At 39.3% G+C, this 25,223-nt stretch overlaps 1 protein-coding gene across 2 annotated transcripts; it reads left to right on the top strand.

Moving 5' to 3' along the window:
- The first annotated feature begins 10,687 nt into the window (after positions 1-10,687).
- Positions 10,688-22,860, top strand: LOC149298230 (plastin-3-like). Of its 2 annotated transcripts, XM_089487599.1 has the most exons (16): positions 10,688-10,754; positions 13,305-13,468; positions 16,689-16,818; positions 17,071-17,203; positions 17,401-17,482; positions 17,748-17,913; positions 18,210-18,352; positions 18,738-18,764; positions 19,252-19,347; positions 19,590-19,785; positions 20,395-20,473; positions 20,690-20,804; positions 20,971-21,104; positions 21,650-21,773; positions 22,361-22,485; positions 22,728-22,860. In XM_089487599.1, exons 1-16 carry the CDS (start codon positions 10,688-10,690, stop codon positions 22,858-22,860), a joined length of 1,914 nt encoding a protein of 637 aa, XP_089343725.1. The 2 variants fall into 2 exon arrangements, with proteins under 2 accessions (XP_089343725.1, XP_089343726.1); XM_089487600.1 differs by lacking the exon at positions 18,738-18,764.
- The last annotated feature ends 2,363 nt before the right edge of the window (positions 22,861-25,223 follow it).

Below are 25,223 nucleotides of genomic sequence, written 5' to 3'. Positions count from 1 at the left end.
TTCCATGGTGCCCCCCCCCCTTTAATTACAATAGAAGCGCTTACCTTTTGTTTACTGTTTTTTGTAATGCTTATTAAAGTTTTCATAAAGTATTTGAATAAGCATTCTTCTTCAGTAGCACTGCCAGGGACAGTTAACTTACCTTTAAAATAGGATTTTGCTGAAGAGGTGAACATTTCATGGCATTATGACGGGCTAATGCCAGCGGGAGCTGTATGCATAATGGATATTTAATTTAGTGATATGACTTTAAGACTTTTCCCAATATAAACTATGCCTTGTACTGGGCCAGCCCTGCCATTCCTCTCATTGGAATTGGCTTTTTTTTATTGCTTAGTGTAGTAAAGGAGGTGAAATGTAGTTTTTCTTCTACAGTTGCTCAACTTAGGGATGACTCAAAGGGCTACAGGCAATCAGGCTTATCGAGACATGGCAGGGCCCGAGCAAGTCCTTTTTTAATAATGATAATAAAAAAGCAGTGTGATATTCTATTATGGGTTTTTTTTCTCTATATTTCAAACTATAAATGTCCATTTTTTGATAATACGATGAATCCTGGTATTCCTGTTCAGCCTTCATGCAGTATAATTCTTTTGTCGCTTCATTGAAACTATGATGTCATGCCTCTGTGGGCGACTTTGCATTCATTAAAGCTTCGTGATGACTATTTACACAAATGCTACTGTCAATATTTCCTGACAGCGGCGGTATAAACAAACACACACACACACACCTGTTACTATGTGAGCTGACTGTCCTGGTGTGACAGCATCTTCTACGCAACCCGGAGCGGTTTCAATGATTCACTTTCCAGGCGTTTGTACGAGTGCGGAGCTGTCCACTTGTGCTGAGTAGTTTGATTACCTGAATGTTGAAACGCCCTTTATAATAACCCCTTATAATAAAAAAATAACTAGATGGTTATATCGGTATCCATGTAGTTTGGGTGTTAAAGCACTTGATTTGCAAGCTGAAAAAGCAGAAAATGTTGCCTTCTGCATTAATAACTTGGATAATTTTTTATATTAAATTGTCTTATACATTCCTCGCCCTGTAGATTGTAAGCTTGCGAGCCGAGCTCTCCACCTAATGCATCGGTTTGTCTTTTAATTCTCTTCTTGTTATACCCCTTGAACATATGTATTGTAAGAAGCGCTGCGTGAATTGTTGGTGCTGTATAAAAAAAGATAATATATTGCAGAGAATCCCTGCATAGTAGATATCTAGAATACACCCGGCGAATACCGATTTACAGCCTAAAGAGTGTTCCCTTCTTAAATAGATCACTACTGATTTCATCTGAACACAACTGCAATACTGTCCTGTCCTTTTCTTATCTGAAGTATATTGCCGTAATGTTAGCTGTTACCACAGATGAGGATTTCTTATTCCTATGCACAGGAATATTGGGATTGCGTTCTGGAGCTGCCGTTGGAGCCGACCACACAGCTATCACATGCATTAAGCTGCATACGGTGCTTCGAGCTTCCCTTCAGTGTCCCGTTTAAGACGTTTCTAATTTATCTTACGTATTAAATTATTATTCTGCCGAGTTTTATGTATTAATTGATTTTGACAATAAACGCCTTCCAAAGCCATGGAAAGCTTCTGTTAGTATAGCAATGATATCTGCCTCAAGAGGATCACACAAGAGAATGTTTCTCCAATGTGTTTCATGGGCCACGGGATGTAGCTTTCCATATGAAAACATCACAAAACCTATTAGCCATTTTTATTTCCAGGTAAACTAGTACCAATTATGAATCCCCAATTTTAAAAATGGTCTAGTAAGTGAATACAAATCCTGGTAAGCGAATGTGGATGTATTTGCTTATACAAATGTGGATTATAATGTTGATCGCGGCTCATTTTAAAAGAAATTGGGTTTGTAAGCTCCAGGTGTACCTACGCTTACTCCCCTTTCTGCTTTGGCTCCTCGCTCGTCCCCAAGCGCAGCGAGGAGCCTTGACTGTTTCTGCTCTTACCGTGCTCTGGCTGGCTCGCTCCTCTCTATAACCAGCTAAGATAGAGGACACCGAGATCCCCGTGTGCCGAAGGTTACTAAAATGTAGCCAAATACATTTCATAACCGCCTTTATTGATGTCAAAGAACATTCCAAGTAATATGTGTTACAAATGTTGTTCATCTCCTCAAACTGGGTAAAGGTTAGGCAAAATGGGGAAATTAAAGCAGTATTTATCATATTGCTTGTTAATAACACGATCTATTCACATACTTTTTCAGTATAAATGACAGCCTTTCTTGGGTTGCCCAAACGCTATGTCCCAGGGTTTATGAAAACTCTATACCACACACATTAGACTCCCTCTGTGGCGACCTGTGTGTTTTTATGTAACTAATGCTTCTCTGTTTCATATCGAGATTCATTTGGTTTATATCTAGTAGCCAGCCCAAAAATGTAGATTTATTTTTTTTTTTTTTTTTAACCTGTTACTAACACACATACGGACATACTTACACATGCATACTAAAGCACTCCGTAACTTCCTTACATGCATACTAACACACACATACATACTTGCTCTATCTAGTAAGGTTACTGTCTGTCGGGGTTGAATGATTTTAGGCTGATAAATGTACTTTATTTGAAAAAGCCTTGTGTATAGTTTGTAAATAAATCTGTTAAACGGGTAAAAATTATGTTTTCTGTGAACTAAGCAAGCCTGTTCAATAATCTATGAAATAAAACCCTAAGGTGTATAACTGTTACTTTATGAATATATCTTAGAAATCCTGGAATAATCTAGTTTTTACCATGCCCTGGTTTAACCTTCACCTGGTTAGAAAGATGAAGCAGTTCTATAGCTATGGGTGTGTAGCTATAGGTGACCGATTTAATAATTATTAATATTCTCTATTACGTTTTGATTTACGGATGCTTTTTTTAAGTGGCCCCTGCCATGAGCCAGCAAGAAGGTGCGGCAAAGGATTGCTCATACAATTATCTCGTTCTAGTTTTAGAAAGGTCAAACATATCTCTGAAAGTATCTTCATTAGTCTGTAAGTACTAGGTATTTTTTATATATATATATATATATATATATATATATATATATATATATATATATATATATATATAAATTTCAAATCCTATAGGAACATACAATGCATATACCCAAGTTGCATTTCCAGGTTTATTCTCTATACATACTTGTATGACCTATGAAGATGTGCTTGTCCAATTCCGTGCCGATCAATCATTTTTTTTCCCCTGGCCTTGGGACTTCTCGTGAGATTGTGTTTAATAGTTACATGAACTTGGCTTCAGCTTTGCTCGTTACATATGCCAAAGGGTCTAAGGGTCAGTCTTATTGAGCCTTTCTAAACTGCTGTTTGCTCGGCACATACCTTCCTATTAACGAGGAGACTGCAACACTCCATTGAAATTTCCGTGGATCAAACAGCCTTTAAACTGAAATACGGGATACCCGCAGGAAACTGCACCCATGAACCATGCGAAATCCATCTAGAGTATGTGTTAGCCAGAGTAGGGAGTAGAGATTGTGAAATAGTTTCTATGAAAAAGGAGCTTCCTCCTTTCTAGGTTTTTAATCATGTTGTTTAGTATAGAATAAGTTTAAAACCTTTAAATCCCAGGGTATTAGAACAACATGCAAAAGTTTGGAATGTGATCCTAAGAACCATTAGAACGTTCCATGTAGATGTTGTCGATGTAGCGTGTAGACAATGTCGGTCACCTTGGGCAGAATGATATGAATATTAAAAGTATAAAATCTTATCGTCGTTATAGGTGTAGAAGGGATTAACGTGAACTGACCCAGTATAAGGTTTACCAAGGTGCACCATGTAGTGTGATAGTATCTGTAATAAGAAACCTGTAGCATTTGTGTAGTGAGTCTTTTGTTCTATGTAAATGTGTCATTGGAAGCATGATGTCATTATCCCTATAAGAATTGTGTCCCCTATACTTTGTTACATTCTTGTTGTGGTTTAGTTACATCTGTTACATCCCTGTTACCTCTGTCTATACCCAATGTAACCCCGTGTGTGTTAGCCTTTCACAGCCTTCGTCGCAGCATTAAACCCATTTTCTTATCAAAGAAATGTATTTGCCCTAGGTGGATTTAAACAATTTTACCCTAGACCAAGTTTTCTCAGTACCTGGAGACCCCTTATTTGCCCAAATATATATCCCATTTCCGATGGGTTTAACCTCAGTTTGGGCTGAAAATTGCCAAGTAAGCTGTTGGTCTGTCTCCTAGTTCTTATAGTTTGATAGGTCACACTCCAGTTCTACTTTTTGGCACCACAATTGTACGCAGACATCCTATCTAATGACGGGTCCTTTTCTTTCCTGCTTCTGTAGTTGCATGCTGTCTCATTGAAGGTTGTTGCACACTGTGGAGAGTCAGTGGCCAAAACCCATGACATTTTGGCTCAGGAAGCTTCAAAATCTCTCTAGTGTGTAATTACGGTTTATAATTAGGAACTTGATTCTTTTTTTTTAAACTTTAGAGGAGCTGGATTCCAGAAATATCCCCTTTTAATGATATAGGCAGCAAGCTAATTACATATTGGAGAAATTAAAGTGGGCAGCAAGTTGAACTGGACAGCCATGCTTGACAAAGCTGTATGTGGCCAACCTCTAGAACCATTTCTTATCCCCCTCCAGATATTTTTATTTTATTATTTCTTTTTCTTTGCTAATACAGGTGTCTAGTGGTCTCGTTCCTCTCTGGATAAACCTACATTAAGCAGACCCTAAGGGCATTTTCCTCTAGGGAATGTAAGTAATTACTTGCACTGTGTTGTATGTAATGGGCATTCTGTGTAGTTCATAACCCTAATGGGAACGCCTTTTGTTTCCTGATCTATTTTTAATGTTCCATTTCTCACCATTTATAATTTGGTTTGGGGAAGCTGCAATTGCCTAAACCGCATATTGTCCGGATATGGCTGATCACCGTACTTTAAAGCCTCTCCCGCACACCAACATTAAATATGCAGAAGGAATAGTCATTAGCAGCATCGAAGTAGATGCTCCGGGTCCACTTTGCTTTGTCCACTCTGAGTGATAGTGAGTAAGACTTATTTACATTATTCTAAATATCGCTCTTATTTGTTTCTCTGGCTAATCTAAAGTAAGTTTTATATGACGTCCTTACTACAGCCGGCTAGTTTTGTCTTGTAGCGGGTGGAACATGACAGGTACAGTTTAGCTTATTGAAATGTTATTTTAATATGCATTCTTCTAAAACGGAATTAAAATATAAATTCAGCATTTATTGACGGTTCTGTAGAGCATTGACAAATAGCATCGCTAGACTGAGGCAGCGGTATTCTTCTGACGCAGGCTGACATTTAATGCAGTACTCTCCTTTAATTAGTGGGAATATAAAGGTCATTCATTTAATTCACTTAAATCATTCTGATGGATATGGAATATGCATTTTGGGTGTAATATATGTATCTATGGTTTCGTAAGGTAGATACAAGTTATTTCTGGAATGGGTGTGAATATCACTGCCTTACTGCTCTGATCTAGCAAACTAAAGGGTGTGTGTGTGTGTGTGTGTGTATATGTATGTATGTATAAAATTAGATATTGTTTTAGGACGATAATCTAAATGACAGACCTGTGGAAGATCTGTTTTGATGTATAAGTGAAGACCTCCTCAAGCTAAACATGTGTACTTTTTTTTGCTATCATTTGAGACAAAACCCTGATCTGTAGGAGGGTACCAGTGTATTAAATGATTTATGTAACTAAGTATGTATCATTGGTAATTGTACTCCGGCCTTTCATATTATACATATTATTATAACTAACGTACGTCACGCTTCCTTATGTCTTTTCGGTTTGGTAGACTGAGCAAATCTTTGTAATTTTGTTTTTAAGCAGAATATATGTATTACGGTGTGTACGCGGTAAGCTTTTACCATATTACTTAAACTGTGTTCTAGTGTAGACTGTTATTGTCAGCTGTTTTTCTTTTTTAAGGATAAAAACATCCACATATTTTTATCCAATTGAGGACGTTTTGCAATCATGTGGATTTTTGCCAGTAAGTTTTTTTTTATTTTTATTTTTTTATTTTTATTTTATTTTTTTGTTTTGTTTTGTTTTTTTTGCAAATATTTAAGTTCTGTCTGGTCCTTTTTTGTTTAAAAACTAAAAGGTCTCAACTTTCAAGTGGGGGTTGGAAACGTAGATTTTTTGAATTCTCTAAAAGTTCAAATGTATATTGCGTCATCCCCCTATGCCCTGCATCAGATTAAATGGATAGAAGGAGCTGCTGGGTTTGGGGCCGAAGCCATTCCCCAGGAATAAAGGAGACCGACCCTGATGCGCAGGCATAACATGTAGAGACACACTTTTTGTGGTCTTTGAGGGATTGTAGATCTGGTATTTACCCGCAGCGTGTTGCATCTCTTTTAAAACAAGGGCTTGGGCTGGCCTGTGAGTCAAGCTTTCGCTAATCAGGTGAGGTTTATAGACCAACCAAGCAGTTGGAGACGTGTGTCCAGCCCCGCAAGCGCCACCAAGCGGTCCCAGGGCTGTGTGTCCAGCCCCGCAAGCGCCACCAAGCGGTCCCAGGGGTGTGTGTCCAGCCCCGCAAGCGCCACCAAGCGGTCCCAGGGGTGTGTATCCAGCCCCGCAAGCAGTCCCAGGTGTGTGTCCAGCCCCGCAAGCGCCACCAAGCAGTCCCAGGGGTAGGTGTGTGTCCAGCCCCGCAAGCACCATCAAGCAGACCCAGTGGTGTGTCCAGCCCCGCAAGCACCACCAAGCAGTCCCAGGAGTGGGTGTGTCTCCAGTCCTGCAAGCAGTCCCAGGAGTGGGTGTGTCTCCAGTCCTGCAAGCAGTCCCAGGAGTGGGTGTGTCTCCAGTCCTGCAAGCAGTCCCAGGAGTGGGTGTGTCTCCAGTCCTGCAAGCAGTCCCAGGTGTGTGTGCATGTCCACCCCTGCAAAGGCCACCAAGCAGTCTCAGGTGTGTGCGCATCCAGCCCGCAACATCTGCAGTTGAAAGAGTGGCTTCCACGGTTTCTGTAAGTGGCGTGACCAGGTGTTTAGTAATAAAAGCCCTTGCTATCAGCAGAGTAAATAGTGCTTCGTCTGGGAGGCTGCACCTGGACAGACCGACGGAGCTGTATTCCTGCCTTTAAAACCATAACTATGCGCACAAATTGAGTGTACCAAGGCGTGTCTCAAGGATTATCCTGTTCTCGTCTTTTCGTCTATATTTACTGCAGTGAGCTCACGGGGAACGCCCTGACATTTCTGTGGCTTTTTAAATCGCTGGTTTCATTCTGATTCTTACACAGCGGAGCTGATGAGAGTTGTGCCTCAGGTACAGATTCACGCAAAGCTGGGCTTTCCACGAGTATTTACTTATTTACCTAAATGGGAAATCGCCGACTTATCTAAGCTTATTTTTTATAGTTAATGCTAACGTAAGATTCTAAAGTATTTTATTTTTTATTGCTGTTGGCCAGATATTCTTAGCGTTGATACTTGTATGCACCTTAAGGGTCTGTCTTTTCTTGCTTATCGTAAGACAGACACGCGAGTTAAGGACTGATGCGGAAAGTGTGTTAAAGTCACATTTCGTTCTGTATTTATTCAAAGTTAGATTTTTGTTTATAGTTTAATCACCATGTATTTAGAGGTCTCATCTATATTATGTATTTTTATTATTATATTATTACTTAAATTGAGTGGTCTGCAACAGCTATAACGCCTTTATTTAACCTTCCTGGCTCAATTGGGAAAGGGATAACACTAGATCATTGCGTGTGTGTGTGTATATATATATATATATATATCTGGAGAGCTTTAAGTCCTTGTGAGACGTTGGCACGGATGACAGATGCCTCGTAGGCAGAATTTCCTGGGTGTGTCGCACCTGTCTGTCCTGATTATTATTTTACCTCCTGAAGCTTTTTCTTCTTTGTTTTTTCAAATCAAGTCAATAATCGAAAACCTATTTAGTGCATCAGGACCTTTTTTTTTTTTTTTTTTTTTTTTTTTTTTTTTTTTGTGTGAACAATGCTCCGTACTGGAAAAAAGTTTCTTAAATTCCGAAATAGTTTATCGCTGACTGCTGCCGGTAGACACTAAAGTATTATTTTACGGTATTACTTCTGTTAGTATAAATGGGTCACATGGTGTGCACTGCTTATGCCCCTTTGGCCATTGTACAGCTTGGGCTCGCCATGGACAAACTCCGGGTCGTGGAAGCGTTACGCCCCACTCCTCGCCCTATCACCGTGTTTTCCCGTTAGCGGGACCGCTTGGCTGCATCCCCAAAAGGGAGGGGGCCGGGTAACTGAAGCCTGGATGTTCCCAGGTGCTAGTTTCTGGGGCATTCCAATAAGGCTGCCTGGGTGCTGCATGCACATGCGCGATCACCCATACACCCTGCTGTTCAGTCCCAGAATGCTTTGTGTGACATAGCGGAAAGCCCACCCAGCCATATTTTGAGTTTGTATCTCCATGCTGGTTTAGTGCTTGGATTAAAATTACGCGTAACTTTTGGCCCGTGCATATGCTAGCCAATTGGCTAGCACAACCTATAGTAGAAAAGTTCTCCTCTGCAAAGTAACATAGATGCACTTTAAATGGGAGTTGTCCTGTACCTGAAAAATGCATTTTGAGCAGAATAAAGTATGGCTTTACAAGATTGCCGTGCGCCGAGCTTTATGACTGCAGCTCTACAATATAAATTCTTACGTTTTACCGGCGGAATAAATAACATTCTTGGTTCCATAAATCGGGACAACATCAGCTCTCGTAAAACTCGCCCTTTATAGAAAAAGATTTGGATATTCCGGGTTAAGGTTTATATTTTTCATTTAGAAAACTGTTTTGCAAGGAATGTGGGATGGACTGACGTGATGAGACACGTTATTAGGCCGGGCAGAGCCTGCGGGGTTTACTGTCTCATAATATATAGATTGCTGAGCTTTTCTGTACGATATTCCGAGAGGCCCTAATTAGTTAGTAAGCGGCTTCGCTTTTGATACCGTATAGAAGGTAGGATTTAGAAGCGTATAGTTTAGAGCAGACGTGTCATGGCGTGTGTTTTGACGGCTGGCAGACTAGTATGTAGTTGCGTTGAATAGGGCATATGGATATTAGGCATATCGGGGGGCATAAGACATATCTGGGGTAAAAGGTATATCAGGGGGCTCAGTTGGATATCACTTGCATATAAGGAGTATAAGGCATATCTGGGGGCACAGTGGTATATCTGGGGGCAGAGTGGCAAGCTGGGGGTCAGATGTGCATAACTGGGGGCAGTTTGGTAAATAAAAGAAAATATAAACAAGGCTTTTTTTCTCAGTTTTTATTAAATATTTTTTTAGTTTTTAATAAATATGAAAATATGAATTAATACGAAGTTATTAGTAAATATTAAAACCTAGTTTGAGAAACACTGTGTTTGGGTTCTTGTAGCTTTTATTATTATGTCGGTAAAATAAGAAGGTGAATAGAGAAATGCCATAGTGATAAAGAGATGAAAGTGTAAATTGTAAGTTTTTTATTACATTATTTTAACTAAAAAAAATTTGCTTTTTAATCGGATTAATCGAAAAAATAATCGGCCAACTAATCGATTATTAAAATAATCGTTAGTTGCAGCCCTAGTCAATACCTTTTATCAATTGCCTTTTGGACTGATTTTTCTACTGATTTCTTTTCATTTAGGTGAAAATCAAAGCCTAACATGGAACCTACAAAGTATTTGCACCTATTTATGTGAGGTTACCTGCGCATCCTATTATAATGTATATATTCTTAACCAAACTACATGTCAACGTATAGAGGCACAAAAATATATATATGTGGCCTGCAGTATAAAGGATGAGTATATATTCACACAATGGTATCGGTTACTGCTATACATCCCACACGCTGCAATGAACCATATTGTCTCCGGTTATAGGCTGCAATTTTTTCCGCAATATATATTACATATATTATCATGGAAGCAACCACCTGAACTTCCTGGTCATGGGATCTTCAGGATTATTCCTCCCCATTAAGTTCTGTGCCAAACTATAAATCTTACTGACTGGTTTGGGCAGCCTTTTCATTGCACTTATAAACCGTAAAGTAGAGGACTGCACTGGGAGGCCGCCAAAAAACTTGGGGCTGCGGGCGGGAGCGGGCGGTCAGGCACTGTACCTGCGGGTCCCGGTAATCCCGCGCAGTCCCGCAAGGATGCCTTCTCGCTGCTCCCTTACAGTGTCTCCTATCTTGCTCCGCCCATGAACAATGCGGAGTCACGTGATGTGACGTCACTTCCTGTGACTCCGCCTTGTTCCTGGGCGGAGCAAGAGAGACGCTGTGAGGGAACAACTCGAGGGCAGCCTTGCGGGACTGTGCGGGAAATCAGGTAAGGAGGCGGGCGTGATTGGCCACAAATGTGGCGGGAGCGGGCGGGAGCGGGATTCAAAACAGCGGGAGCGGGCGGGAGCGGAACACTCACATTGCGGGAGCGGGATTCAAAAAGCAGTCCCGCGCAGGGCTCTACCGTAAAGCACTAAGTACATCTGCGTCCGTTTGGCACGTAAATGGCTATTGGATTTGCTCTGCGGATCCATGCAGTAATTATTCTGGTTCGGGTATAGTGTGTATGTTAGGATACGGCTTGTATTAATACATACGTGTTTTGTTTTAAGGTGCCTCTGGCCAGTAGTAATGGCGAACACAACGCAGATTTCCAAAGATGAGCTGGAGGATCTTAGAGAGGCGTTCGCCAAAGTCGGTAAGCAATTAAATGTTTATTTTTGTGTCTTTTATTTGCACAATGATTTGCGTAATAGTTTGGGCTATCATGCATATCACTAGAACAGATAGAGGCTGCAATCGGGGTACAGGGCATAGCACCTACCCTATATATATCTCCCCTCCGGAAATATCTATAGGTGCTGATTCATTCGGTTATTATGGCCTTCCCTCTGGATGATACACGGCCCACCTCATTTGAAAGCCGGACAGTTCTGTATCAGACAGTAAGCTGGTGCTTAGCCACTGGTGGCTTCGTAACTTTCTTCTTTTATGCCGTTACTTAAAACCAACATGCTTTATGATGGTCGGCTCGGTTTCGGCAGATTCAGTGAGTCACTCAAGAGCAATCTGTAATTTCCTGTCTTAAAATTCAGCAAAGGAGTCATAATATAGCTTCAGCGTAGGAAATTCATATTCATTGTGCAAACATTACTCAGACAGGCTTCATTGTCCTCACACAAAGTATGGGTGTAATGTGAGATAAACAGACTATAAGTGGAAACACATGCAAGCCGTTTATTGGTTTGTGGGCTACCGGGAAGGGACTCAAAAGAATAAGCAAAGCGAAGGAGCTGTTACATTGTACCTTGTCCTTAATACAGTCTGCCCCATGCGGAGAGGACATGGGGCATTGAGAAAGCCGGCAGTCCCTGCCAGACTACGCTATCTAGAGAGAGTTCTTAATTACTGGTGATCCGGGACTCTCTGGGTTTAGCAACAGAAATCTGCTTGCCGGGCACAAGGGTACGGATCACGGCATGCTGATCATCAAGGGACAGTAACGACTAATTTGCTTTCCAGGGATTAGTGAAGAAAGCAATGTTTGAGTTAACCGAGTCGGGGCTCATTGTAAGAGACCCTGACTGGCGTTGGCCCACGGTGAAGTTGGCGTATATAAAAGTGCAACTCTCCTTCAAACTCCCAGTTTAATGAATAGTACCCTCGGTCATCGCAGGTGTAGACAGAAGTAGTCTGGGTTCAACGTCAATGCGATGATAGTCATTACTGCTCCAAGTTTTACCGACCCAACTCTGCAGCTGTCTAAAACATAATGAACTATTCAGTAATCCCTAAGTGCCAGTATCAGTAATATTTACTGGCTGGAATGATGTATGCCACCACTTTGATCAGTAAAACCAAGACATCAGCAGAAATCTCCGTGTGCCTGCCGCTTAGAACATTATTATGGTAGAATGCCGGGTTACCCGCAGAGCTTCCTCTACTGTAAATACTTGCATGGCACGGCATGTTATATTTTCTTAATGGTAAAGGTTTTCATTTGAGACTTTTTTGTGGAATCCGAAGATTGTTTGGATTTCAGTTTTACCTTAGTTAAGGGAATTACATTTATTTACAGAGTGCCGATACATGCAGCTAAATTTACTGCTGAATCAGGATAAACTGCGCAGCCTTATTTTTGGCCATGTTTTTTTTTTCTCCTTTTTATATATATATATATATATATTTTATTTTTTTAAACGTGCATCTTGGTCCCTATCTAGAGGAAACGGAACCAGTATTAGACTGGTTGGTTTTGTTTTTATGTCACCTGGAACATTAAATCAAATTTTCTTTTTCTCAGTAAGGAGATTCTGTTTTCCTGTTTTAATCCTCAAGCTGTCATCGGACACAGAGTCTAAACACAATATTCCAGCACGGGCAGCTGTTTTCGATGCTTAACTCTGTTTCTGTCTGGCTTTGCGGAAAATCTTCTAGTTCTATAAACCTTCCCCCCCTGAACTACCAAGTTCCTTTTCCACGCAGGACACACATGTTTGCATTCAAGTGGCTACTTGTGCAACCTAATGTAACCCTGCATGCACAAAAGACATACTGAGCCCTCAAGAATTATACCAAAAGCCAGTATCGTATGTCAGAATATAAACAAATCCAGCATTTTCTGTCGGTTCCGCAAACTGAGCAGACGCGGCGAGGGAATAACACGAGAGGTTATTTGTATAGGGTATTCAAAGCATTTACGAATGTCTTTTAACTGTATGAATGCCAGAGTGCTGTGCATTGTGTCTCTTATATTGTGAGGTTTAGAATATAAGCAGCGTCTGTAATATTCTGTTGTAAATAGAAGGTGATACATCTTATTGGGCCATCATAGGGAATGAAGTAGAGTCACGCTTTGGGGACATCTGAGGTCACCCCTTCAGAATCTGAAGAAGTAACCTTTAGAGACCCAAAAGCTTGTTTCTGTGTTGGCCCAATCACCCTCAACTAAAGAATCCACCTTCGCATGGATCTATAATGACTGAATCATAAATGCATTTTCCTTGTTAATAGAGAAAGATATTGTTGTCATCAACAGAATTTTATCATCATATCTAATGATCGCTGGACAATTCGTAGTCATTCAAGAGTTCTCTCTCTGGCTTTGTGCCAGTGACTTGATCACATAGCTGTCGGTTATTGACTTAATAAAAGGGTAGTCTCCACCTAGGAACACCATCCTTCACTACTGGTTTTTTAGAAGGACGTTGTTCATGACCTCACCTAATTGTCCTCTTTCCTTTTGTAGATCTTGACAGCAGTGGGTACATTTCCGACTATGAGCTCCACGATTTGTTTAAGGAAGCCAACCTCTCCCTTCCCGGATACAAAGTGAGGGAGATCATCCAGAAGCTAATGAACGAAGGAGATAAAAACAAGGATGGGAAAATATGCTTTGAAGAATTTGTTTTTGTGAGTATTGTTGAACGTGTCATCTAGGGGGATTGGAGACGATATCTTGTTAAAAGTTGTGATTCGGTTTCTTGGTAGATGGAATTAGGAGCACACACATATTAGGACAGGTACACATTGGAGAACTGTCCAGTGATTCGGATTTATAGTTCTCATTGTCTGCGATCTTTCTTTTGTGGAAAACAAAGTTCTTCCAGCAGACAATCGGAGACTATTCTTGGTTTCCTTTTTATATTGTCCTCTGGGATACACATGCAGTAGAATTTTTTGTTTTAAATCTTGTAGTACCACCTTAAAACGATGCCACTTTTTAGAAGAAAAGACACAATTGTCAGTTGTGTTTTGCGACAGACCTATAATACAAGTCCTATAATAAAAATGTCTTTTATATTCATTTTGCTACATTGAGCGAGTGATTCCTGGAACTTTAAGTTTTGCTGCAAAATGCTGATTCAATTTCTAATCAGTCACCTTGATGTCTTGCAGTAAGATCCACCTGTTCAGCTCCGCTGAAGCATGAGAACCATGAAAACAGCTAATTTTTTATGGTCTGTTGAGAAAAAGAGGGGAGCATAAGAATAGTTCACCCACAGATAGGCTAACCAGTGTATGCAACCTGAATAAAGACTTTAACGCTGGTCTTACTGTTGAATAGGACTCGTGCGTATATTCTTTCTTCTACCTTTGTACGCTTTTTAGGTTTTGTTGTTACAGCTATCTTATGGTCTACCTTTTTTTTTTTTTTTGCTGCAATGCTGTATGTTTTCCCGATCATCCATTACTTTTGCGCTTGGGTTAGATAGTAAGTTGGAACGGGTTTCCTGGTTTGTCAGCACATCACACAATGTGTATTGTGCATATAGAAAAGCCCCAACTGCACGAGCTACCACTGCTTTTGTTTTTTTTTTGTCTCTGCTTTCCACAGACCAGAGCCATTTCTTTTTCACATAATGTTTAAAGGGATACCAGGTCTAAAAATAAAGACAGACTCTTTGCATGCTAAGTTTACAAATGTTTTGATACTATTAAAACACAAGTTGAGTTATGGGTTCCTTTAAGACCTTGGTTAATGTTAAAGGCAGAACAACCAATTTTGAATATTCTTCCAAAAAAGGCATTCTAAGTAGGTTGACAACCTAATGCCGTAAAGAGATAAAATCTGCTAATTCAGAATTTCTGTTCAGGATCTTACCATCCGCTTATTATACGATTTACCACCATCCTTTATCATCTGATACCACCATGTGATTTATTTATTTATTTATCTTTGCTGCGTGCAAAAACCCTGTGAAGCAATTTACAACACATCTCAAGTTTTTTTATTTTTTTTTTATCAACCAAAGCTGTGTGTTGCTGCTGAACACATCTGCATAACATCTGTTTCAAACCCAAGCCTTCTCCTCAATAGCTGTTTATTCAAAAGCATAAAGTGATATCGTGTTCCACCCTTTTACGAACCCAAAGTTATGTCTTTTGTCTAATCTTAATTAGGAGGGCCTTTGTCTCAATCCTATATGAAGTCTAAAAGCGAAGTCTTTTGAATCTTTAAATGAATCATCTTATGTACTTACAGATTTTTTTTTAAATAAGAGGTCTAGCTGCATAACAGATGTCATTGATGTGCCTTATTACATTTTGGGGGAAATTCCTCGCAAATTCATCAGAATACCTCCTACAGATTTACATAAAAGCAGCTACTTCATCTTTTTTTGTTTTTGGTGTGCAAAACATAAATTCCGCTGCTTGGCCTCAGAAGGTTAATGCAAGGATAGACAAATTTGATTTGAATCTAGCAGCCAGCCATCTTATTCTCACAAACATTTAACACCTTACAGTAACATACACGCTAACATTCTATGCTCGTGTACACACATGCTAACACAATACACTAATACACACGCTAACACTATGTGCTACCATACACACTCGTGCTAATGGCATACTGTAACATGAACAACACCTAAGCACTCCCACAAGCATAGGGTTACCGGGTTAACGGTGGCAACCCTGCAAGGTGAAGTGGCTTCTAGTCACCTTGGCGATTTGGCGCCCGGTGTTTGTCGAGCCCTGGGTTAATGGCGGCTGCTGCTTGGATGCCTGAGGACTGGACATACACAAAATGTATGTTTTCATGGGCCTAGTGGGCAGTCTTCATTTCCTTATTTTAATAAGGAAATTTTAAGAAATTTAAATTTTCAATAACATTAAAAATAGATTTTACTTTGTGTCAATCATAACAAAAAAAATACCACGCACACATGTGGTGTATAAAAGAATGATTCTAATCATTCCATCGATACGGGAATCCTTTCATTGCTTATGATTTTGTAAGCTGGTCAGAGGGGTTTTTGTTCATGCTATTTTACCCCATCCTCTGGTGGCGGTTGGCTGGTGTTTGTGCTTTTGTTGACTGTCTTTAGAAGACATTTGCTAACAAGCACTTTGGAATATTCCACGCTCAGGACCGCTTTTGTTTTCAAGAACAAAGACCCTCATAATATGTTGATCTCCTGTAACGGGAATGATCTGAATTAGTTTGTACCTATGCTACATATAAATCAATCAAATAATGATATATATGACTTTGTCCTAATAACTGTACCATGGCAAATAGCAAGGAGTTCAAACACTGAGAAATGTTCTACGTCAGCCACCAAATAAAGACCATAAAACTAGTTTCTGATATTTGTAAATTTTTTGACCCTTACTGTGGCCAAAAAAAAAATCAACTCCCTGGTAAAATAATGTCTTGAAGACATAAACAATGTCAGAAAAACAATAGCACCAAGCCAAAGCTGAATAGACCTTATACGCTTAAGGTTCCAGGGCAGCTACCATAATAGAAGAATTATCACCTCCAGGGTTTCTGTCTAAAACGTCATTATATCCAGAGAGCTACTGATTCATACAACATTGAGAAATAGTTATCGGTGGTAAGAATGTGGTGCTGTAGTGGTACCTATGAAAATGAGCCAGGACTCCTCAATTGATTATCTTCTAAGACTTGTTACTTGAGAAAACCTGGACTAAAACAATTAAATGTCATGCTTAGTGACCAAACAAGTAGAAGCCTTATATTGCTATTGAGAAACATGCCGAGTGGTAATCGAAGCCTCATCATATCCACCGGGACTCTAAACTGCTTTCACAGTTTCCATGATATGTTACATGGGATTTTATGGATCATGGCTTCTGTTAATGATTTTGTTTTTTCTTGCAGATTGTTCAAGAGCTGAAAAGCAGCGATATTGCCAAAACATTCCGAAAAGCGATCAATCGTAAGGAGGGAATTTGTGCGATTGGAGGGACATCAGAACTGTCCAGTGAAGGGACCCAACATTCCTACTCCGGTACTGCTGCACTATAAAATCTTTTTTTCTTCTCCTTTCATCATTTTTTTTTTTTTTTTTTCCTCTTTCATCCAACTCCCCTCTGTATTACACGGTTTATGTAAAATTACTTGAATGAAGTATTTCATTCACACACATTTTTATTGTTCTACACATCCATCATACTGCACTAGTATCGCTCTTCTGTTTAAGTGCCAACCTCCAGTCTACCGATCACCAAGCGACTCACATTACATTGGTTTGTACTTTTAGAGGAGGAAAAATATGCCTTTGTCAACTGGATAAACAAAGCCTTAGAGAATGACCCAGACTGCAAGCACGTTCTCCCTATGAATCCAAACACCAATGATTTATTCCGAGCCCTTGGGGACGGCATCGTACTTTGGTAAGCAGCTTGTGAATATAAATTTACAAATAAACACGCATTTTTAGTTCACATTTTGTTGTTGGTAACCTTTATTACATATATGAAAATACTAAAAATTAGTTTAATAGAATGACGAAGTAAAGTGGAGGTATGGAAATATATATATCTTGATATTTATATTTCACACCGTTTTTTGTTTTGGGTTTTTTTTACAGCAAAATGATCAACCTGTCTGTTCCTGACACCATTGATGAAAGAGCAATTAACAAGAAAAAACTAACTCCGTTTACAATTCAGGTGACTTATTTTACATTTTTGCGGCCTTCTAGGTCTTGTGCTTTTATATTTAGTATTGTCTGTTTTCGTTTGGATAAAAAATAGGTTTTCTTTAAAAATAATCATTATTAAAAAAGGAAAAAAATATTTTCTAAAAGCTTCAAATGCTGTCGGTTTTAGACTGGGTTGCTATATATATATATATATATATATAATTTATTTATTGATTATGATGCTGATGATTCTTTTGCAGGCTTCATGGTATTTTTTTTTTTTTCCTGTGTAGGAAAATTTGAACCTGGCTTTGAACTCGGCCTCAGCCATCGGGTGTCATGTTGTCAACATCGGAGCAGAAGACCTCAAGGCTGGAAAACCTCACCTCGTGCTTGGGCTTCTTTGGCAGATTATAAAGATCGGTTTGTTTGCGGACATTGAACTAAGCAGGAATGAAGGTAAAGGGGCATGCGCTTTTGCCAGGGACGGTTTTACTGGCTAATGATTAGCTTTGGATACTTAAGGTTTCCAAAATCAGATCTTTTTTTTTTATACGGCATTATAATGTGTAGTCCAATAATTTAACTTGGGCAAATGTCTTATGGCATCTTAAAACCGTTAATTGCCAAGTTGAGTCTGTTCTTCCAACACAGAGTTCAGTTATCAATCCCATGCTGCAGGTCATAAATTACACATCCCTCCATATGCATTATTAATAATAAAAATAATTATAATAAACTGAAATATGTTTCAGCCCTGGCCGCTTTGCTTCGAGAAGGGGAGACTCTAGAAGATCTGATGAAACTGTCCCCTGAAGAACTGTTGCTGAGATGGGCCAATTTCCATCTGGAAAACGCAGGCTGGCAAAAAATCAATAACTTCAGCTCGGACATTAAGGTATATACAGATATAACCCAATCGTTAAAGTATAAATTGCCAGCAAGGATCCGGAATGTTATGGGTATGGACTTTGACCTAAAGTGGGCAGTAGTGGGGCAGAGTTCACCAGGTGGACAGCCACCGATTGCTTCACTTCTGGCAAACATTGAGTTTTTCTGCAAAAAGGCGTCTTGTTTTTACAAAAAACATACATGATGATTTTATGCTGGGCTCCAAGCAAAATGTAGTAATTTAACATTTGACTTTGTATTGTACATTATTTGCTTAGCTCTATAAATCCTGCCATTTGTGGTTCTGTATTAACTCCATTATCCCATTTGTTTCTTTCTTGAATGCTTTCGATGGATTTTACGGCTTTCCTGTCTCCTTTGCTTCTTTTCAGCTTACTGACTTTGGTAATTCTGTCAAGGTACATCCTAACCAAACTACCATAAGATATGCACATCGAGAAAAATATAACCTGAATAGTCTAGCTATGTGAAATAGCCTCACGTAGAGAGAGGGACAATGACTTGTTGTTCTTTGTACAATTCCGTTAATGAACAGGTCACTGGAAAGCTCTTTATACAATGTTATAAAATATGTAGATGCAACTTTCACAGTGCGATCAGCAATAATAGTAATAATAAAAAAGGATAAGATATGTTAGTTATTCAAATGAAATTTTTATTCTGGCCCCAAATGTTCCTGCTAATTGAACCATTTTTTGCTAAATAAAATGTGGGGGCCAAAGGTATTCCAATTGCATACGAGTGCTAATTGAGGACACATGCATTATAATAGAACGCTGTTTAGCAAACATTAACTAAATAGTTGATAAAAAAAGTAATTACAGTTAGTACTGTGTATGAAAACACGTGAAGAGCCAAGTTTAACTGAACTTTATCATGTTACAGGACTCGAGAGCCTACTTCCATCTGCTCAATCAGATTGCACCCAAAGGGCAGAAAGAAGGCGAAGAGAGGATAGACATCAATATGTCTGGCTTCAGTGTAAGTGTCCGAACCATCATAGTAACTAAATTTCATTAAAAGTGTTCTTTTTTTCATGAGCAAGCAACTTTAACGCTTGTATTCATCAACATAAGGGCCTGTTATGATCAAGAAGTGCCCGATCCAGGACAAAATCCAAAATCGGTTACATGTAAAAAATTTTTGTTTTAATCTTGGATGGACACAAAGGTCACGCCTTTTGAGACCTTCTGATGAGTATCTCATTGTACTTGTTTCTGCAGGAGAAAGATGATCTGAAGAGAGCGGAGTACATGCTCCAGCAAGCAGATAGGCTTGGCTGCAGGCAGTTTGTTACTCCAGCTGATGTCGTCAGTGGAAATCCTAAATTAAACCTGGCCTTTGTAGCAAACCTGTTCAACAAGTACCCAGCACTTACTAAGCCTGAGAACCAGGATATTGACTGGAATCTTTTGGAAGGTGAGGATCTGTATTCAGTTTGTAGCCATCTGCCAAGCATATGAAGTGGTTGTGTTTGCTCCTTTGCTAAAAAACATGTAAGGAATAAGTGCTTAAAATAATAATGAGCTAAGCAAAGCCCTTAAATCTTCTTTACACAATTGGTTGAGTGTACTGCTCGAATGTACCGTGTGATTGCCAAAGTACATGAGATTCCTGCCACCTACTGCTGAATTTATGTAATTCTTTTTGTACAGATAAAAATAATAATCTTTGAGGAATTCTTATAATGTATGTCTGATTTGCATATTTTTAGAGGACGATACCCCAACACAACCCCCCCCAATAAAAAAAATAAAAAAGAAAATGTGTTCCTCATAGCAGTAGGAAAAACAGATTTCAACCTGATTCTACACATACCAAACACCCAGCCAAAGCTTCACCACCCCAGCATCTGCCCCTTATATACCCAAAGCTCCAAGACCCGGGAAATCAATTGAAATACCTGAATAATTTTTTTTTACCATTATCATTTTCTTTGCCATCATACAAATTCCCTGATGTGTCCTGTAACTGTCTCACATTGTATGCACTTCGGTGATCTCATTTAAAATATTTATTCTTTTTCAGGAGAGACACGGGAGGAAAGAACATTCCGAAACTGGATGAATTCACTTGGTGTAAATCCTCATGTCAACCATTTGTATGGGTTCGTATCGGCTTTAAAACTCAAATTTTTATGTACAAAGGCTTTTGTTAGTGAATGCTTGATTCCCCCCCGATTACCAACTCTACAGCAGCCATTTAATCTTGGTAAATAAACCTGAAGCTGATGTTCTAGATGAGGACCCTAACATAGTTAATTTATATATGTAAGGCTTTCACTGAATCTTATCTAGAAATAATGTACCTTTTTGTTATTTAGTGATCTGCAGGATGCCTTGGTAATCTTACAGTTGTACGAGAAGATTAAAGTTCCCGTTGATTGGAACAAGGTGAACAAGCCACCATATCCTAAACTCGGAGCAAATATGAAAAAGGTAAGAAAAAAATCGCTGTGGATTGTCCTTGAGTTCAGTGAACTGCACAGCTAAAAGTAGGCAACTGTTGGTTTGCTCACATAATATTTGACTCTGTCCAGTCCAAATATAGTGTATTTGCGGAGAGAAAATTTGTTTCTGAGTGGCTGTTGGTTTGATCTTCCAGCTTGAGAATTGCAACTACGCAGTGGATTTGGGGAAGCAACGTGCAAAGTTCTCACTGGTGGGGATCGGAGGGCAGGATCTCAATGATGGAAATCAAACGCTGACCTTGGCTGTGCTCTGGCAGTTGATGAGACGGTGAGTGTTCCCCTGCATGTAAAGGTGTCCGTGTGCCTGTGTTTGTCTTGGAGTTTAGTACTCTTTCAAAGCTCTGTGAATACTTTGTGTTGTCTCCTGCTGGTGCACATTGAGACTGAAGTCACTCAATTTGTGTTTTGTGGTTTTTTTTTTTTGTTTTTTTGTTTTTTAACTTCCATGATATCAGAACCTAAGGTTTGAACAACAGCTTGGTTTACAAACCTTCAATATCTCCGGGGAAGCTTGCTGGCTGCATTTCATGGGAGTAATAGGTCAACAACAGCAGTGTGTTTAATAATGCACATTTATGACTATTTGAACTGTTGGAAAAATGTCAGAGTGAATATAAGGAATAGGTGTAAGATAAGACTTTGGGGCTTCGAAACTCCTGCTTTTAACTCCTGGCTAAACAAAGGGAACGTTATTTCACATTGCCTACTCATTCTGTAACATCGCCTTTAGCTCCTGCCATGGACATCCCGAACAGTCCTTTGTGCTTGCGGTTGTAGCTGTTTTACATTTAACCCGATTAATCTTCTCTGCAGGTATACCTTAAACGTACTGGAGGATCTTGGAGAAGGAGAGAAAGCAAATGATGATATCATTGTGAACTGGGTGAACACAACGTTGTCGGAAGCTGGGAAATCGACCTCCATTCAGAGCTTTAAGGTAACGGCGATATTAATTTAGAAAGGTTCACTTTTCTGTTGTTTACTGTGAAGTTTTAAAAAATTCTAGTGGAAGGCACAACTTTTTTAACACATGTCTACATCATCTGATTAGAAGTCCAGTTAGCGCACACATTCTAAACCAAGGGAATGGATATTCTTTTCTTATTGTATTTGTAGCGCTGTACAAAGGGTAGACAGGACATCACAAGTAGTATATAACATAACAAGATGACATACAGAAACAGGTGAGGAGGGCCCTACTCAAATGAGCTCACAATCTTGAGGATTTATGCTCAGCATCTTCTTGCTACTTTGATGAATTCAGACTTGCCGCGTCCAGCAAAAGTTGCAGGTTTATTCATTTCTGGTGAAAGACTAGAAACTAGACAAGAGATGCCGATTGGTCACTTCTGGTAGAATGGGCCTTTCAGTGGGTGGAGCTTAAAGTGGTCTTCTGTCCAGAGAGATCCAGTAGAAAATTCCTAGGTGGGGCAATATTCTTAAATTTGAATTATGAGAGGATGTAGTCAATATACGCATTTGATTTCTTTACCACTAATTTTTTTTTATTTGTTTATTCAATAGGACAAATCTATCAGCTCCAGCTTACCAGTAGTGGATCTGATTGATGCCATACAGCCTGGCTGTATAAATTATGAACTGGTAAAGACTGGTGATTTGACTGATGAAGACAAACATGAAAATGCCAAGTGAGTTTCCAACCTTGTGAATTCAGTGGCAATGTACAAACTCCTTGGGAGTGGCTGGTGGGAATTCCTGAGATCTATAACATGCTAGGTCATCAAGGCTTCCTCCATGATTGCACGATAGAAGGTCATGTGGAGCAATTTTGGACATCTAATTTTAACAGTTCATTTCATTATTTATCTATTTGCATGCATACATACCGTATTTTTTTTTCTCTAACTCCTTTCCCATCCGTTTTCTCCAGATATGCCGTATCCATGGCTAGACGTATTGGTGCAAGAGTATATGCTCTTCCAGAGGACCTTGTGGAAGTGAAACCCAAGATGGTTATGACCGTTTTTGCTTGTTTGATGGGCCGAGGGATGAAGAAAGTTTAACTTTACATTCAAAGTAACCGGAAGAGTGTGAAACGCCCAGAGTGTATGGCACCGTTTTGGCAGTTCCAGACCTAGCAATACACTTGGCGTAAGAAAGTTTCAAGACTTTAAGGTTTGCTTTGCAACATTAGAGACCTTCACGACTCTCAGGACCATTCAAGTTCACAACAAAATGCATTCTTGCTTGGACTGTTTGGCTTTTCCAGCTAATATATATATTTTTGTTTTCCTGCGGATAAAACCTTCATTGTATTGCGGTGCAAAATGATGGAGAAATCTGCTGTAGTAAAAGGGTTTGAAAACTGGATACCTGCCATGAGGTTTTTTTTTTCTACTGCAGCCATATTTTCATAAGGTGATGGAATTTACTATACATATCTAGTGTCCTGTCTATACATAAGTTAAATATATACAATAACTCTCATTCAGTGTATGTCTTGGTCTTTTGTTTTCGGAAGTAAATAAGGAATAATAGAAGCTCTTAGTCCTGTATGAGGTCTATAAAAAATAAATAAATAAATAAAAAGTATTACTTTTTTCCACCCTTTATGTGGATCTATGTCTACCTTTATCTACCAGTGTATTCCAAAAGGCCAACTCATGAGGGTAAAAAGAAACTGTACGAAAATAGAGGACTTCAAACTTAAAGCAGAGGAAATTAAACAAAAATTTCTAGAGAAAAACTATCCGGAGGAAAAACTAGACAGTAGCCTCCGTGAGGTAGAGGAAATAGACAGACAAAAACTACTGGGGAACAAAAATAGGTCACTAGATACATCAAAGGGGAGGGATTTCAGTTTCTCATTTTTTTACCCAATATAACACTCAAGCCAACAAAATTAAGCAAATCATTAACAAACACTGGCATATACTAAAAAACGACGAAATTCTGGGCACAACTTTGCCAGAAAAACCACAAATAATCTTTAAGAAGACAGGATCATTAAAAACATTACTGGCCCCAAGCGTCCTACCAAAACAAGCAATAGTACAGAACCCCAATGTGTTTGTAGGTAAGAAACCAAAAGGGTTCCACAAATGTGGCCATTGTAAAATGTGCGCACCACTCCCTAAAAAAAACGAATCAATTTATCGGCACATCAACAGGTCAAGTATACACCATTAAACACTTCATAAATTGCCTGACTAAAAACATAGTATATTTATTGGAATGTGGGTGCGGGCTCCAATATGTAGGGCGAACAATAAGACCCATGAAAGAACGGGTACTAGAGCACCTCGGGAACATAAGAAATAAGAACACTAAACACAGCGTCCCTCGACACTGTAATATGTGCCCAAAATTCTCAATAGAAACCCTAAAGATTATAGGGATAGATTGGGTCCCCCCCAATTGGAGAGGGGGTAGCACCGTGGATAATTTATCAAGACGAGAGACGGAATGGATTTTTAAACTAAAAACTTTTAAGAAAGGAGGTCTGAATATGGAGTTAGATATACTTACATACATGTAGAATTCCCAAATCAGGCCACTCCCATAATAACTACACAAATCATTTTTTTGTTCCTGTTTTATTATTATTATTTTTTATTCCTTCATATATATACATTTTTTCCTTATATACATATCCTTCTCTCATTCAGTTTTTATTTTTCAATTTTTTGTTAATCATTTTTTACTCCATTTATTCACACTTGGCACTATATAAATACATACAAATGTCATTTAGGTCTCTAATTACACAGCATCAGGGGTCTAAATCCAACGAGGCACCTACATGGAGAAATAAGAAAAGATACACTGCATTAAAACATTGAATTATAATAGATACAGCCAAACACATAATTTATACATCTATACATTACACATTGCACGTTATGATCCTTTCTTTATTGGTGTCCCTCCCGATATGACCCTCCTTCTATGGGTGTCCAAAAGGCTAAATATCACATTACTAGCCATGTCCAACAGCCCCTATACGCCTATATGTTATGCTATAATATGCATTGTACGAGTAGAACTCGTCACCCTCACCTCTTATATTCCTTCCGTTTGAAGTTTCCGACATTCACTTTTTATTATATTAACCCCCCGCATCCGAGAAACGGCATATACCAATTATATAAGTATCTTCCCCCGTTACGTCTGATGGTCCCGATACGTCCCACCCCTAGCACAATACTATTTTCATTCAAATGCTGCTGGACAGCATAATAAGAGGCGGAGACACGTCCGGTGAAAATGAATTAACAAAGTTTTTTCTACTTACCACGGCATCTACACGGCATGCACGGAGGGTCAGAGGACAGATGGATCGTCGACGATGTACGGAATGACGTCAGACGCCGGCAGATCACGATGGCGCCCTGCACTTTTAAAAGGGAACATACATCAAACGAAG

Source organism: Sceloporus occidentalis, unplaced genomic scaffold (genome assembly GCF_023333645.1).
Source record: "Sceloporus occidentalis isolate IW3139 unplaced genomic scaffold, rSceOcc1.0.p SCAF_34, whole genome shotgun sequence".
NCBI classification, from domain to species: Eukaryota; Metazoa; Chordata; class Lepidosauria; order Squamata; family Phrynosomatidae; genus Sceloporus; species Sceloporus occidentalis.
The sequence above is the reverse complement of the archived record's forward strand: the minus strand, read 5'-3'. Positions and strand labels throughout refer to the sequence as shown.